The sequence below is a fragment of the Fragaria vesca genome, linkage group LG2 (assembly GCF_000184155.1).
Source record: "Fragaria vesca subsp. vesca linkage group LG2, FraVesHawaii_1.0, whole genome shotgun sequence".
Lineage (NCBI taxonomy): Eukaryota > Viridiplantae > Streptophyta > Magnoliopsida > Rosales > Rosaceae > Fragaria > Fragaria vesca.
Window position 1 is genome coordinate 15,840,128 of NC_020492.1, and position 17,186 is coordinate 15,857,313.

The following is a 17,186-nucleotide window of genomic DNA, read 5'->3' on the forward strand; positions in this document are numbered from 1 at the left end:
CAATGGTCTCTATCCTATCAGCTTTTCTAGTGGTCGTCCTCTTGCATTTCTAGGTCATCGAGTCAATGCTCAAGTATGGCACTCAAGACTTGGTCATCCGTCTCACCCTATTTTGAAGCAACTATTAAATAAAGAGGTGTTACCTCTATCCTATTCAGCGCACCCGTCATCTCCACCGTCGATTTGACGCGGACTTAACAGAGTCCTTTTGTACTTTTTACAAAATCGGACGGTGGAGAGTGGACGGGTGCGCTGTATAATTTTCGCTACAACTGTGTCATTTTGTTCTTCATGTCCTTTGGGCAAGTCAACTAAACTGCCCTTTTCTTTGTCTGAGTCTGTTTCTCATTTTCCTTCCCAGTTAGTTCATTCTGATGTGTGGTCATCCTCAAAATTATCAATTCAAGGATTCAAATATTATGTCTTGTTTGTGGATGATTTTTCTAGATACTCATGGATTTTTCCAATGAAATTTAAGCATGAGGTGTATTCCATCTTTGTTACCTTCTATGCTTATGTTCAGAATCAATTCAATTGTACCATCAAGTCCTTCCAAACTGATGGTGGGGGTGAATATGTTAATGGCAACCTTAAACAATTTTTACTTGCCAAAGGCATAACTCATCGAATATCATGTCCTCACCATCCTGAACAAAATGGTCATGCAGAAAGAAAACATCGTCACCTTGTTGATATTGCTCTCACTTTACTTGCTCATGCATCTATGTCTTCTCAATATTGGGTTGAAGCTCTTAACACCGCTCTTTATGTCATCAATAGGTTGCCCACTCGTGTCTTGAATTTGTCTTCCCCATATGAAAAATTGTTTCAACGTCTTCCTACTTACGATTATATGCGAACATTTGGTTGTGCTTGTTTTCCTTACTTACGTCCGTATAATAATCATAACCTTGCTCTTCGGTCCAAGCAGTGTGTCTTTGTTGGTTATTCTCTCAATCACTATGGATATCGGTGTCTAGAGTTGTACACAGGTCGAGTCTATTTGTCCAAACATGTCATATTTAATGAAAATTGTTTTCCTTTTCGATCGTGAGACTATTGCTGCTACTCCTGCACATGACGGCCCGGCTGAGATCTTGGAGTTTTATTCCCCATCACACATCACACACTATGTCACTTAATCCCTCCCATTCTTCCATCAGAACATACAACTCTCCCACCTCACCAGTGGCCCCTCAAGTATCATCCACTAATTCACCACCGTCTCCATCAGCTCCTAGTACCTCACCCTCTCCTTCAACCTTACCTGCCACATTGACTACTTCACTACCATCTACTGGAGCCCAACATAATACCCAAGTTGCTCCTACCACCTCTCATAATATGCGTACGCGTGGTAAGAGTGGTATCAGGAAACCTAATCCCAAATATGCTACATCCAGAGCAAGATGGTGGAAGGAAGTCTGCAGTTTTCTCAAGGGGTTCTTGTTTGGAGCATGCAGATCAATTTGTGACAAGTCCATGACATTCGCTGCTACGCTACAGAAGCAAAACAAACTATTTGAGGTTTAATAATGTTCGCTTAGGACTGACAGTCAAATCAACACCAGTCAGTGGTTTTTGAAATTCTACAATGTCAGCAGTTTCGTCAGTTTCTCATCATTGTTCATACTGGGGGGCTACGAAACTGCGAATCATCTCCAGTTTTAAATCAAGGTGCTCACACAACTACCAACAACTTTTTGAGTTGTTCCCAGAGAGCACGATGAGTTTGAGCTGACATAGAAACAGAAATTTGACACTCGCCGGAAGACGTATAGAGGACGCTCTGATATCTTTTGAAAGAATGTAGACAGAGTTGGCAACAGTACAAGAAGACCAAGTTTATGGTTTGGCAAAGCATTCAATGCAACAGAACAAGTCTGTTTGTGACTGATCACTACAAGGAGCTTGTAGTTATCAATCATGGAGCCAAATTAACACAAGCATACAAGGAAGTAAGTTCAATTCTACACAGTCAGCTCAATTACATCAGGTGCTACGAAGGAAAGCCTACATCTGAGGCTCAAAGATCGAGTTTAATCGGCTTACGCTCATTCCAGCAGTTAACCATTTAGTGGTTTCCATTCGCCACACCCAATTAAATTGGGGGGCTACACTATACACATTATGCCAATTCATGTGGCAAATTTTCGAAACTTTTCGAGTTTTGATTTGTCTTTTCATTCTTAGAAACCGATTTCTGCGGTTTTAATTTTTATCTCATGATTTCTGGGACATTCGGCTTGCAGCAGCAGTTGTCAGGAGACATTGGTTCTTGAGGACAATTTACCGAGCTGCTCCACACTTTCTAGAAGTCCAAATCAAGCATCCATGGCTTAAAATACGTATTCAGTTTCAGCTTCTATATCGCTCAGAAGACATAAGGGAAGGTCATGGAAGTCATCATGCAAGTCTGCCCCTTCAATGAGAAAATCTGGAAATTTTCAAAGTTGGCTTCCTCTGAGGCATTTTCGTGGCTCATTCGCGCCTCCTTTCAGGGGTTAAATGTCTGTTATACCTACACAATTTTTGAGCCATGATATGGGATTACAACTCTATAAAATAATCATGCCATTCGCTGCTTTGAAGCATGAGTTATGAGCTCCAGAAGTTGACACCTTGAAACAGCCTTTTTCCAGAAACTGAACTATATTGGGTATTTGTGGCTTTGTTTCTTTGTCTTAACTCGTACCTATCATTGAGGTACTGATTTTCACATGAACATGTAATGTCATAGAACATTGTGGAATCAAGAGTCATCCATATCAGCCATGGGACGATCAAGATACAAGTTCAAGAAGTCAGCCAAAAAATAAGCAAAAGCTGGAAATTTCAAAATCAGCTCTCCTGGAGCTGTTTTGTGAGATCATCCGAGCCATCTTTCAGGGTTTCTTTGGCCATTCGCTTCATCAATCCTTCCAGTAAATATGTTATGCTACATTCCCAGGCCAAGAACTGATCAGAAACGTCATCAGAGCATGGCGAAAATCGTGCATAAATTTGACATCCTGAGGAGCCAAACTCATCAGCTTTTTCACATCACATTTTGTGAAGTTGGTTTCTTGGCTTCTTGAAAGTTTCTCATGAAGGAGTTGGTGCAATTACTATTAAAGGAAAGAAGTGATCCACTGTTATGCATTCAAGTATTGAAGATATGATGGAGAAAATAGTGGATCGGTGATCATGTCTGTGAATGTTTATAGGATCTTGATTGTGTGTAATTGTGCTTTGCTAAAATAGAACTCCTTGCTAGATGTATATATATATATATATCAAATCGTTGTACTATTATCAATATCAATATACAAAACCTTTACATCCACATCTCTATACATTTTTATATGGTATCAGAGCACCGATCTTGGTGATTCTAGAGACTCACTCACCTTCCGCAAACACATCAAACACTATCAACATCAAACCCTACCAAACCAGCACCATGGTTAACACAGAAGGACACACTGTCCAAAACCACATAAACATATATGACAAACCCACTCATCCTGCACCACTCCGACGCATAATTACACCAACTTGCAATATTATGCGTAATGATCCGCATTCGACATTATGTTGGATTGTGGATAGTGGAGCAACTGATCATGTTTCTCATCTATCACCCACTCACAACAAGATTAAAACCACTCATGATTTTGTTGGTCTACCCAATGGAGAGAAAGCCGCCATTGAAAACATTGGAAGTATTAAGTTGGCAACAGATTTGTCCCTTGATGGCGTTCTTCATGTGCCTAAATTCCGAGTTAATTTAATATCAGTTAGTAAATTAACTCGGGCTTTGAAATGCATTGTGATATTTTACCCAGACTTTTGTGTTGTGCAGGACGTGGATACGAAGAGGACGATTGGTCTGGGCAAGCATTTCAATGGACTTTACTACCTTACACCAAGCAAAAACCCTCACCTAGCCAATCATGTCACACGCACCTCAGATCTCTGGCACCAACGTCTTGGGCACCCGTCTTCTTCACCTCTTCACTTCTTGTCTCAAACCATTCCCGAAATAATGTTTGATCAGCAACATGTTTGTGATATTTGCCATTTAGCCAAACAAACTCGTCTGTCTTTCCCTTCTAGTTCAATAAAATCCACTGCACCTTTTGATTTGATTCATTGTGATATTTGGGGGCCACACAAAACCCACACTCATTCTGGAGCACGTTATTTCCTCACCATTGTTGATGATTTTACTCGCTTCACTTGGGTACATCTTATGAAATTAAAATCCAACACACAACCCTTGATCCAAAATTTCTTTTCTTGGGTTAAAACACAATTCAATCGTGATATCAAGATCTTACGTGCTGATAATGGGGGTGAATTTACATCATTGCGTTCTTTTTTCGATTCCCATGGTACCATTTTCCAACATACTTGCACTTACACTCCACAACAAAATAGAGTAGTTGAACGCAAACATCGCCATCTTCTAAATGTGGGTCATGCTCTTCGTTTTCAAGCCAATTTACCTCTAAAGTTTTGGGGAGAGAGCCTTACCACTGCTTCTTATCTCATAAATCGGCTCCCTACACCTCTTCTTTCTCACAAGTCTCCTTACGAGCTCTTGCATGGTACTCCACCCACCTATTCTCACCTTCGAGTTTTTGGTTGCTTATGTTATGCCACCAATCTCACCCCTAAACACAAATTTGACCAACGTGCAAATCGTTGTATTTTTCTTGGATGTCCTCTTGGTCAAAAAGGCTATCGTGTTTATGATCTTGAGCACAAGAAATTCTTTACCTCTAGAGATGTCATTTTTCACGAACACATTTTTCCATGTGCTGCACTTCATAAAGAAGACCAAGAAGATTCTCCAATTCTTCCCGTGCATGTTCCTAACCCAATCCAATCATTCAGTTCACTTTCCTCTCAGCCTACTGAAAAAGCCCAATCCTCTAAGCCCATCCCACACACGGCCTCTATTCCCACTAATACTTCTCTTCCTACCAAAATTAGATCAGACCCTATTCTACCTTCACCTTCGTCTCCCGATCTCACCTCTCTCCAAATCAATTCACCGCCGGCATCACACCAATCACAGCCGCCGCCGGCATCGCCCATAACTCCGACACCGCCGGCGTCGCCCCAAATCCCACCGCCGGCAACACAGCCACATCAACCCTCGCCGGGGACTCCAGCTTTTCCTACCGATGGGCTCCCGCTGTCGGCGTCGTCTCTACCTCCACCAGGAAATCCATCTCCGATTACCACTGCACCACCATCTCAACCTTCCCTCCCTATTCGCACATCTCAACGCCGACCTCCACCTGAACCAGAACCGATCCCATCACCAACCAACTCCAACCCGTTCACCTTGCCGCTTCATGCCGGTGAACCCGACGCCCTATCCTCACCATCTCCTGTTTCAACCACCACCCCTGCAGCTCCACCACCAGAAGCCTCACGCCGATCTGACCGTGCCCGTAACCCACCTTCTAACCTCAAAGACTACCACACCAATCACTCCATTTTGCTTGGCTCAGACATCGGTCTCTCCTCCACGTCTGGCACTCGCTATCCCCTACAGAGGTACATCTCTTATTCTAATTTGTCATCTGGTTATCGCTCGTTCGTACACAATGTATCTCAACTGGTTGAACCAGCAAATTATGAGCAGGCTAATCATGATCCTAATTGGGTTGCTGCAATGCATTCTGAAATTCAAGCCCTTGAGGATAACCGCACATGGTCCATGGTATCCCTGCCTTCTGGTCATCGTCCTATTGGCTGTAAATGGGTTTTCAAAATCAAATACCATGCTGACGGCACCATTGAGCGCTATAAAGCTCGACTTGTTGCCAAGGGATTCACTCAACGCGAAGGTATTGATTATAAAGATATTTTTGCGCCTGTTGCGAAATTGGTTACTGTCCGTTGTTTATTAGCTGTTGCTGCAGTACGTGTTTGGCCTTTGCATCAAATGGATGTCCAAAATGCCTTCCTACATGGCCACCTTACTGAGGAGGTGTATATGCTGCCTCCTCCTGGTTTTTGTCGACAGGGGGAGAACATGGTGTGTCGACTTCACAAGTCCCTATATGGTCTTAAACAGGCATCTCGTAGTTGGTTTCAGCGTTTCCATTCTGCCATCCAAGAAATTGGTTTTCAGCAATCTCATGCTGATTATTCTCTGTTTACACAAGTTCATGGGAATTCTATTACTGTGATATTGTTGTATGTTGATGACATGGTTATAACAGGGAACAATGAGAAGGCAATTGATGATCTCAAGAAGTTCCTTAACAGCTGCTTTAAGATTAAAGATCTTGGACCCCTCAAGTACTTTCTTGGCATAGAAGTCGCACGCTCCAAGGATGGAATTGCAATTTGTCAACGTAAGTACACATTGGATATATTGGAGGAGGCCGGATTACTTGGTGTAAAACCTACCAAGGTACCTATGGAGCCTGACTTGGTGTTAACTGAGAAAGGGAGTGACGCCCTCAAAGATCCTTCCCAGTATAGAAGACTGATTGGGAAGCTGATTTACCTCACAATCACTAGACCAGACATTACGTATGCCGTGAACACATTTAGTCAATTTATGCAGGAGCCTAAGGTACATCATCTTAAAATGGCACATCGACTTCTCCAATACCTTAAGGCTGTCCCTGGACAAGGCTTATTATTCCCTTCAGATAGTTCACATCAGTTGGCAGCCTATTGCGATGCAGACTGGGCAAGGTGCCCCATTACACGAAGATCAGTAACATGGTACTGTATTTTTCTTGGCAAGTCACTTGTTTCGTGGAAGAGCAAGAAGCAAGTCACAGTTTCAAGATCATCTGCTGAGGCCGAATACCGTTCTATGGCAGCAACTACTTGTGAACTCAGTTGGCTAAGATACTTGTTGAAAGACTTGCAGGTACAACATCCTGAGGCAACAAAGTTATTCTGTGACAACCAAGCGGCCTTACACATTGCAGCAAATCCAGTGTACCATGAGCGAACAAAGCACATTGAGTTAGACTGTCATACGGTTCGTGAGAGAATTCAAAAGGGTGAAGTTAAGACTGCTTATGTGCCAACTGGAAATCAGGTTGCAGACTTGTTCACTAAACCTTTGCGCGCACCAGCCTTCCACGCACACCTTAGCAAGTTAGGTGTGATTGACATACACACTCCAACTTGAGGGGGAGTATTAAAGGAAAGAAGTGATCCACTGTTATGCATTCAAGTATTGAAGATATGATGGAGAAAATAGTGGATCGGTGATCATGTCTGTGAATGTTTATAGGATCTTGATTGTGTGTAATTGTGCTTTGCTAAAATAGAACTCCTTGCTAGATGTGTGTATATATATATATATATATCAAATCGTTGTACTATTATCAATATCAATATACAAAACCTTTACATCCACATCTCTATACATTTTGATAATTACGCTACCACAATATCATACATCAATGTTCCATCATAAAAAACTAGTAAGTGGTTCACAAAAACTTATTCAATTCATCTGAAGTTAGCTTTATGAAATGTGCCTACTTTGAGGCTAAAAGTTCTATTCAGTTATTGTTAAGACCAATGTCTGTGGTCTTTTGCGTGTGTGCGTGTGTGTGGTGGGGGGGGGGTGGGGGGGGGGGGGGGGGGGGGGCTTCGTCTCTACGTTAAGCCTTTCGACAGGAGCTTAAGACATGTTCTGGTCAGAATGTGTTTCATCATCTTCAAAGGCAAGGTATTCATGTCAAGTATATTGGTTATCATATTGGTAATTATTGTACTTCTATATGAATTGCCTAGCTACTGCTTATTATTGCCATTCAAGCTTCAAGACCTATCCTTGAGGTCTGTTTCTACATATGCTCGAGCTAATTGTCTTAGTTTGGAGTTATTGGTCAAGCCAGTCAATGGCTTTCATCATTACAAATGTAGCACTGGGGGCATAGGTCTTTTTAGTCAAGACGCATGGCTTTTCCTTCAATACCTAGGGGGCTATGTTTGAGGGTAAATTTACACCCCCTAAATATGTAGCGTGTTGGACCAATTATGTGGTTCGTCGTGGATATGATCGAGTATCTAAGAAGATATTCGCTATCAAGGCTAAATCGAGCCTACTTAGAGATCAAGCCATTTTGGTGTAAATCCAGGATATTATCGATATATCATGGATCCGGTAATTAATGGATCGAGAATTGTTTGGTCACCAAGATTGAGTAATATTGAAGATCTTGCATAGACGAGGACGTGAGAATTGAGAAGTATAAGGCAATTAAGGCATGGAGTATACTTGGTCCAATTAAGGAAGGATATCATGCAAAGAGACCTTATTTGGTTAAAAGAGTATCTACGTACGTCCAAAGGCAGGGAAAAAGACCATTTGCACAAAATCAAAAAAGTCAAACCCCGTCTTTTTTGTTAGCCCTTTTAAATACAAAGTACTTCTTTTGTGCCCAAATACACAAGTTTTTAATAAAATCACAATAAAATGATATTTTAAAAGACTTTTTTACCCTTAACCTTTATTTAAAGAGAAAAAATGAAAAAGAAGAAGGGAAGACTTTCCCGGAAGCACACTGAACACCGGCGCCGGTCGCCGGTCACCGGAGTCCGGTCGCCGAACACCGGTTGCCGGATTCCGGTCACTGGACACTGGCCGCCGGATTCCAGTCACCGGTCGCCGGAAAATTGATGGTGATCGGAAAATTGCCGGAGACGCCGGAGTCTCACTGGATTTTTTTGAAAAAAATGTCACCAGAACCCACCGGATCTTGCCGGAAGCATACCGGCAAAAAATAAAGTTTACTACCCCTAGTAAACTTTACTGGGGGGTAGTAAACTTGCGAAACAGTAGCCCCAATGTCATAATTCACATTCAAATGGAGAAAAATCAACTTACATGCAAAAAATGAAGTTTACTACCCCCTAGTAAAAGTTTACTGGGGTAGTAAACTTATAAAACAGTAGCTCAAATGCCATAATTCACATTCAAACGAAGAAAAATCAACATAGATGCGAAAAAATAAAGTTACTAGCCCTAGTAAACTTTTACTGAGGGTAGTAAACTTGCAAAACAGTGCAAAACAGTACCTCCAATGCCATAATTCATATTTAAAAGGAGAAAAATCAACTTAGATGCGAAAAAATGAAGTTTACTACCCCTAGTAAACTTGCAAAACAGTAGCTCCAAATGCCATAATTCATATTCAAACAGAGAAAAATCAACTTAGATGTGTAGTAAACTTTTACTGGGGGTAATAACCTTGCAAAACAGTAGCTCCAATGCCATAATTCACATTTAAAATGAGAAAAATCAACTTAGATGCGAAAAAATGAAGTTTACTTCCTCTAGCAAATTTTTACTGGGGTAGTAAACTTGCAAAACAGTAGCTCCAATGTCATAATTCATATTTAAAAGGAGAAAAATCAACTTAGATGCGAAAGGGGTAGTAAACTTGCAAAACAGTAGCTCCAATGCCATAATTCATATTTAAACGGAGAAAAATCAACTTAGATGTGTAGTAAACTTTTACTGGGGGTAGTAATCTTGCAAAACAGTAGCTCTAATGCCATTATACACATTAAAACAATGAGAAATCAACTTAAATGTGGAAAATAAAGTTTACTACCCCTAGTAAAGTTTACTGGGGGTAGTAAACTTGCAATACAATATTTTCCTAGTTAGTATATACATTAAAACACAAAAAAAAATCAACTTAGATGCGGACAAATAAAGTTTACTACCCCTAGTAAACTTCTACTAGGGGTAGTAAACTTGCAATACAATATTTACCATGTCAGTATACACTTTAAAACAACAAAAACCCAACTTATATGCGAAAAATTAAAGTTTAATTACTACCCCTAGTAAACTTCTACTGGGGGTAGTAAACATGTAATACAATATCTCCATAAATTCACATTTCTAAAGTGAACTCCATACCACAAAATCGAAATTACAAACATCATAACCAAATTAAAGACAACTCCAAACCTCAGCATCAATTGCCGTGAGGAGTCCCGCATCGATCTTCAGCCGCGTTGTTGTTCATCTCTCCTTTGAACTTCAGCCAAACGAGATGCTCTGAATTGAAGCCGAGGAAGGGGAAGCATTGATCGGAGGCTGCCGTACTAAGTGACGAAGATCGGCGAGCTCGGTTCGCATCGCCTAGAGGTGGCTTGGAGATCGGAGCTCAAATTTCGGCTCGCATCGGAGACTGCTGCTACCTTCTCACAGATCTGGTTACTTTGAGGTCGAGGTAGAGGAAGCCAACTGGTGAAATCGACCGGGTTGATGGCGGCGGTGACGACAGATGAGAGCAGAGGGAAGCGTCAATCTGGAAGAGGAGGAGCCAAGACCTTTGGTCGGTGATGGACGTCATCTGTGACGTTGCTGACGAGATCGAGAGAAGAGAGAGACCGATGAGAGATGAGAATGAGAGGTGGGAGAAGCAGAAGATAGTGTAGGGTTTTTATTAGATTAGGATATATTTTTCATTTTATCTTGAATAATTGGAATAGGCAATGGAATCTTATTTTCATTGGACCGGGCCAAAATTTCCTAAAATTAGTACTAAATAAGCATTTGCTCCCAGAGGCATATAGACATAACAAATGCATTCAAATCAATTAAGGTTTCCTTGCCTTAGTTGTGGTTGAATGTTGACGGTTGGAAGATAATCAAAGACAATTATGTTGCCTAAGTTGATCACATCACCTTGATCTCCAAGAATTATATTTGAGGTATATATCTTTACCTAGACATCGTATCTGGTCTGATACACAAACCGATACCTGCGGTCTAATTCCAGAATAGACAAGATAATCTTGTTGCTGGCTTCTGCTTGACCATTGGATTGCGCATAATAAGGGGTAGAGTGTAAGATAGAACTTGATCCCATAATCACTGAGAAACTCCTGAGTTTCTTCAGCCATGAAAGCTGCCCCCTGTCCACCACTAAACACTTTGGAATACCATACAGGCAGATGATTTTTCTGAAAATAAACTGACAAACAGTCTTTGCTGAAACTTCCTTGACTGGTTCTGCTTCCACTCACTTGGTAAAGAAATCTGTTCCCACTAAAAAGCTCAGTCAAACTTACAAACAAAACTCAGTCAAATTTGCAAACAAAAGTCAGTCAAACTTACATTTTGTTACTCGGCTTGACGTCGGCTTTGACGCCGTCCACCGGTCCAAATTGGTATCGGTTTATAGCAGCCTACTATAAGAATCAACAAAGGCAGAGCAGCGAAGCTACCAGCATCAACCCAAAATTCCAAGGCGCGCAGCCAAACCCTATCCCCTGCTTCCTCCCATCATCATCAGCTAAACCCTAAAGCATGTCTTCTCATACCACTCACCACCTCGTTCTCTCGTTCCAAACTTCACTACCCTCGTCATCCTCATCGTCTGGGTCTATACCTTCAGGTCAGTTCTTTTTATTTGTTCATATAGTTACCTAGCCACCTCGCTCTCTTTTCATAATTTATCTTTTGTATATATGTTCATTCTTCATTTATCACTATCCACAGGTTTCTCCGGAGATGAAGACAGAAGGGTTCTTCCTTTAAGAAGCAGTGCGGTTTCTAAACCTCACACTCGATGTAAATATTCGATCTATTCTTTTCCTTTTATATACCTTTTCATAAAACAAAATTTTTGAAGTCCACTGTCTTAATTTTTATAACTATATACCATTAATTATGAAACAAAATTATGCTTAATTCTTTGTACAGATGATGCGCCCGTGTTGCATAAGATTGTGAGAGATGATACCCAACAAAATGAAGAAACTCCTCTTACCAAGGTGCTCAAATTTTTCTTTATATTTAACCTACCCACTACCCAGTTCGATTCGGCAGTTCTTATTGTTCTAATAATTAATTGAAAGGTATAGGATGACTCTGCTGTCTCTGCATCGACCCAGATCATCAAGAAACATGTGGAGACGGTCAAGTCCATGCTGTCTTCTATGGAGGATGGAAGTATCAGCATATCAGCGTACGACACAGCATGGATTGCTTTGGTTGAAGACGTCAATGGAAGTGCTTCACCTCAGTTCCCTTCCAGCCTCGAATGGATTGCCAACAACCAGCTAGAAGATGGCTCTTGGGGCTACAAGGACCTCTTCTCTGCTCACGATCGACTCATCAGCACCCTCGCCTGCGTCGTTGCGTTAAAGTTGTGGAATCTCCACGCTGACAAATGCCACAAAGGTGATGAGGCAGCTAGCTAGATGCTGTGTTATTTGCACGTACAGTTGCAGTTGCACGCTCGGTTTTTAATTCATGATGGAAAAAATTTGTAATTTGTTAATTATTACTCTTCTACAATCAGGAATGAAGTTTTTCAAGGAAAACCTACACAAGCTTGAGGACGAGAACAGTGAGCACATAATTGTAGGGTTTGAAGTTACATTCCCTTCTCTTCTGGAAATAGCTCGAAGGTTAAACCTTGACTTACCTGATGACACTCCTGTGTTGCATGACATCCATGCCCGTAGAGATTTGAAACTCTCAAAGTAAGTTTGAATTAACATTCTGAAATTAGTGAAATGTAAATTAGCCTTATCCATACACATGTACTGCATGTAATGAAACAATGAATAATGCACACATGTCGGGGCAGGATACCAAGGGACATACTGCACAATGTGGCCACATCACTGCTTCATAGCCTCGAAGGAATGGCAGGTCTCGACTGGGAAAAGCTTCTGAAACTCCAGTCTGAAGATGGGTCAATTCTGTTCTCTCCCGCGTCTACTGCCTACGCATTGCAGCAGACGAAGGATCGAAACTGCATGTCGTATCTGTCGAGACTAGTCCACAAGTTCAACGGAGGAGGTAGCAATTCTCAATTCAGTGCAATGCATATCCAAGCTCAACGTTGGTCCGCTTTATTACATGTTTATTTTATTTTATTTTTATGTCTTTTTCAGCCCCTAATGTGTATCCAGTCGACTTGTTCGAACGCCTGTGGGCAGTAGATCGGTTGCAGAGGTTAGGCTTGTCCAGATACTTGGAGCCGGAGATTAAGGAATGTATGAACTACGTATCAAGGTATGTATATGCAATAACAAATGACGACAAAAAACTCGAACGAATCTATAACTGATATCCAGTTCTATTTCTCTTTTTAAATAGGAATCGAGATATCCACAAATTATTATTTTTTGTTTTGGTAACTTAAATTTTGTTTTGTAGTAACATGTACTTGTCTTATATAAAGGAAATTATTGAAAACCTGACTAAAATTAAGAAATAGTGCAAATTAATTGTAAAATTAGGAGTGTACTGCCCCTATTTTATTTATCTTAATTGGCAAATTATTATGAAGGTATTGGACGGAGAAAGGAATTTCTTGGGTGAGAAACTCGGAGCTTCCCGATCTTGATGACACATCAATGGGTTTTAGATTGCTCCGGTTGCATGGGCATAAGGTGTCGGCCGGTAAGTTTGTGTAGGTCTGAATCTACATTCATTCACAAATATATAAATTTGATTGTTATATTATGTGTCATGCAGATGTATTTGAGCATTTTAAGAAAGGGAGTGAGTTCTTCTGCCATCCTGGAGAATTGAACAACGCTGTGACTGTAATACACAACTTGTATAGGGCAAGTCAGGTGGCATTTCCGGGAGAGAAGATCCTTGGGGATGCTAAAGAGTTTGCGACTAAGTTCCTAAGAAAGAAACAAGCTTCCAATGAGTTTACAGATAAATGGATCATTGCCAAAGACTTACTTGGAGAGGTGTGTGTGTATATATATATATATGTCTTCTACACTAAATATTGTGATTAATTTACCTTAAATACTATATAGCTAAATACGATTCTAAGAAGAGGGGAGATATTTTAAAACACAGGTGGGTTACGCATTGGATTTTCCATGGTATGCGAGCTTACCTCGACTGGATACAAGATTCTACATTGAACAGTATGGTGGTGAAGATGACGTTTGGATTGCCAAGACTCTATATAAGTATATATTCTTTCTGTTTCAACTCGATGATTCAATGATCTCACACTTCGAATTCGATGCATGCATGCCTGCATTTCAAAGTTCTTTTGTAAAGTCATCAAATAATGAACAACATGAATTCAAGGGACAGAACGTGTCTCTGATCATTCTAGCTAGTTTATTTATACTGTTGCAGACTTTTATTCTAACAGCGTCATCTCTTCTTGTTTGTTAACTTTCAGCATGCCCTGCATTAGCAATAATTTGTATCTCGAGCTGGCAAAGCTTGACTACAACGATTGCCAAACACTACATCTCAAGGAATGGAACAGCATTCAAAAGTAACCAAAGTTACAGAACTAATATATTATCACTACCCATTAATTGTACGTGTAAGTTAATTATATATTGTGAAGAATCGATAACAACATCTGATGCATGCAGGTGGTACAAAGAATGGAAACTCGGAGATTATGGATTGAGTGAAAAGAGTCTCCTCAGGGCTTATTTTGTTGCGGCAGCGAGCATTTTTGAACCCGAAAGAGCAAATGAGCGACTTGCATGGGCTAAAACGACATGCCTGGTTGATACGATTATGTCTTTTAAGGGAGAAACTGATGATAAATATAAGAAGGCCTTCGTTGATGAGTTCAAAACCTTCTCCACTATGCGAGACCATGAGAATGCAAGGTAATAAAACTAGTAAACATTCAAATGCATTCTTATGTGTGTGTGTGTGTGTTGTTTTTTTTTTCATTTTCGATGAGGTATGTATTCTTATGAAATATTTAGTTTTTTACTTCATATTTTATTTACATTTGCTCTATGATACAGGAGGTTGTACAAAAACAAGTTTGCAGGGCAAGGAATCGTTGGAGCTTTATTGGCAACCATAAGCCAACTCTCATCGGCTACAATGGTGCTACATCGCCAAGACATTACTGAATCTCTATGTCAAGCTGTGAGTTTCTACTTGTTCTAACGAAATAGTGTCCGATTGAGATAAAAAACGGTTCAGATAATTATACTATGATTTTGATTTTCTATTTCTTCTATGTTGAACAAATATATATAGTGGGGAAAATGGCTAATGAAGTGGCAAGGAACATCGAAGAGGTACCAAGATGAGGCTGAGCTACTAGTGAAAATAATAAATCAAACCGCTGGCCTTCAAAATGAGTTGTTGTCCAACGATCCAGAATATGAGCAGCTGTTCAGCCTAATCAACAAAGTTTGCAATCAACTTCGTTTTTACCGAAACCAAAAAATCAAGGTAACTTGATTACTATTGACGAGTATCAATACTGGGTTAAATGATTTGGGTAATACTAGTCCTTTTTTTTCCTTGTATCGTCTCAGGTAGGTGATAATGGCAACTGCGGAACAAAAATCAACATGACAACCCCAGAAATAGAATCATACATGCAGCAATTGGTGGGATTGGTGCTAGAAAAATCTTCAGATGACACAGTTTCCTTGATTAAGCAAACCTTCTTCACCGTAGCGAGGAGCTTTTACTATGCTACATGTTGTGACCCAGAAGTCATTAGCCACCATATTAACAAAGTTCTCTTTCAGCGAGCAATTTAATTTGATGCAAGGACTAAAATATCTAATATCCTCGATATTTCTTTGTAATTTTTTTTTTTTTTACTAAATACCGATATTAATTTTCATATCTTTCTGATATTTTATATTTAGTCTATTTTTGGTCGAATATACAATTTTTAGATAAAATTTGGTAAAATTTACATCGATATTCAATATTATCTCATATATCCATCGAGATTTCATTTTTTCGAATCACCGATATTTCCGTGATCGTCGATATTTTAGTCCTTGATTTGATATGTGCAGAATGTAATATAAGCTTTGTTAGGTCTCATCTGTTCATTCTTCTATCTAGCTAGGTTGTTAATGTTCTTCTGAACCACAGTTTGAATAAAGTAAATAATGTGAAGTCTTCTATGTAGTCCAAAAATTAGTCTGGAATACCCTCAAATAATGTTGTAGGAGAGTTAAAGACTTGCATTATATACATAGCCTGAATAGTTATAAATAATGCAAAGGACATAAGCTAACAAAACAGAGGCACAAAACACAGAAGGTGATGATTGACATACAAAATGAGTAAACCCTCCTTTTCTGACATTCAAACCCCTGTGCAAACCAAATGAAAAACTAATAAGAACGAACATTAGTAGTGTTTGCAAAAGGCAGAAGAAGCACTAATCATTTGAATGAGTATATGCATCAAACATGGCAGAGAATTGTAGAAACTAGAGACAAATTGAGTATATGGATCAAACACAGCAGAAATTGTAGAAACAAGAGACAGATTCCTGGAAGGACCTAGCACAATCTTACTCCACCTTGATAATTTCCCAAATCAACGACGATCATGAACGATGGTTTGAACAGATTTAGATAAAAGACATATAGAGATGCGAGAGCCACATTGACTTGTTTTCTCAGAAAACTGAACTCTTTGATGTGTTAGTGTACCAAAGAAAGGCAAAAGGGGGAGAGAAAGCATAGCATACAGGTTCACATCGTTGGGTTGGCATTATGATTTATCTGCACTCACTTGTGAATGGGCTTACTATGAATAAGCAGAGAATAACAGACATGAAGATTTTCAGCGTCAGGAGAGAAGAAAGAACGCCAAATGGGAACGACTGCTTTGGAGGGTAACCCGTTGAGGCGAAGAGAGATCAAGGCCACCTCCCTATCACTGCTCCTGTGATTTTTATGGTTCCGTTCAGTTCAGAATCAAGATCAAGGTGCCTGAGAAGCCCTTCAAACTCTTCAGTCTTCATTGCTTCTTAGTGGTGCAACCTGCATTCATGTTGGCCTCCAAACAGTGGGCAGGCAGCACCCCTATCATAATCCAATAAACAAATTTTCACTAGGTGATAAGAAAGGAGTGGTTATGCCTAGTATTCAGTTTTAGAAATTTCATCCATACTCCTTCGAGAATCCAATATCCTGGTTCGCCAGCCTCTAGAGAGAGTGAGTGAAAGTTCTACAGCATGAGACTCAGGTGGGATAAACTGAAACCTCAGGAAGTACTATTGATCATTTTTTGAAATTTTAACACTAATGAAGTTCAGACCTACAGTAAGAATCATTCTGTTAAAGAATCATCGGCATCGTGGTAGGAGATTTTGATAAATCAGTTTGTCCAACTTCAGTTCCATAACAAAATTACAGTTGCTGGTCCTGCCAAATAATCCTCTTGCCTCGGTGAAGCTTGA

The 17,186-nt window shown here is 40.1% G+C and overlaps 1 protein-coding gene across 1 annotated transcript; it reads left to right on the forward strand.

Annotated features, from left to right (window-relative positions):
- Window positions 1-11,308: 11,308 nt before the first annotated feature.
- On the forward strand, window positions 11,309-15,519 carry LOC101304451 (ent-copalyl diphosphate synthase, chloroplastic-like). The gene is made up of 15 exons (XM_004292521.1): window positions 11,309-11,396; window positions 11,501-11,572; window positions 11,705-11,775; window positions 11,866-12,184; window positions 12,306-12,489; window positions 12,597-12,811; window positions 12,907-13,027; window positions 13,305-13,417; window positions 13,493-13,719; window positions 13,835-13,950; window positions 14,172-14,270; window positions 14,374-14,586; window positions 14,761-14,890; window positions 15,005-15,202; window positions 15,289-15,519. The coding sequence occupies exons 1-15, from the start codon at window positions 11,309-11,311 to the stop codon at window positions 15,517-15,519; spliced, it is 2,397 nt and encodes a 798-aa protein (XP_004292569.1).
- The last annotated feature ends 1,667 nt before the right edge of the window (window positions 15,520-17,186 follow it).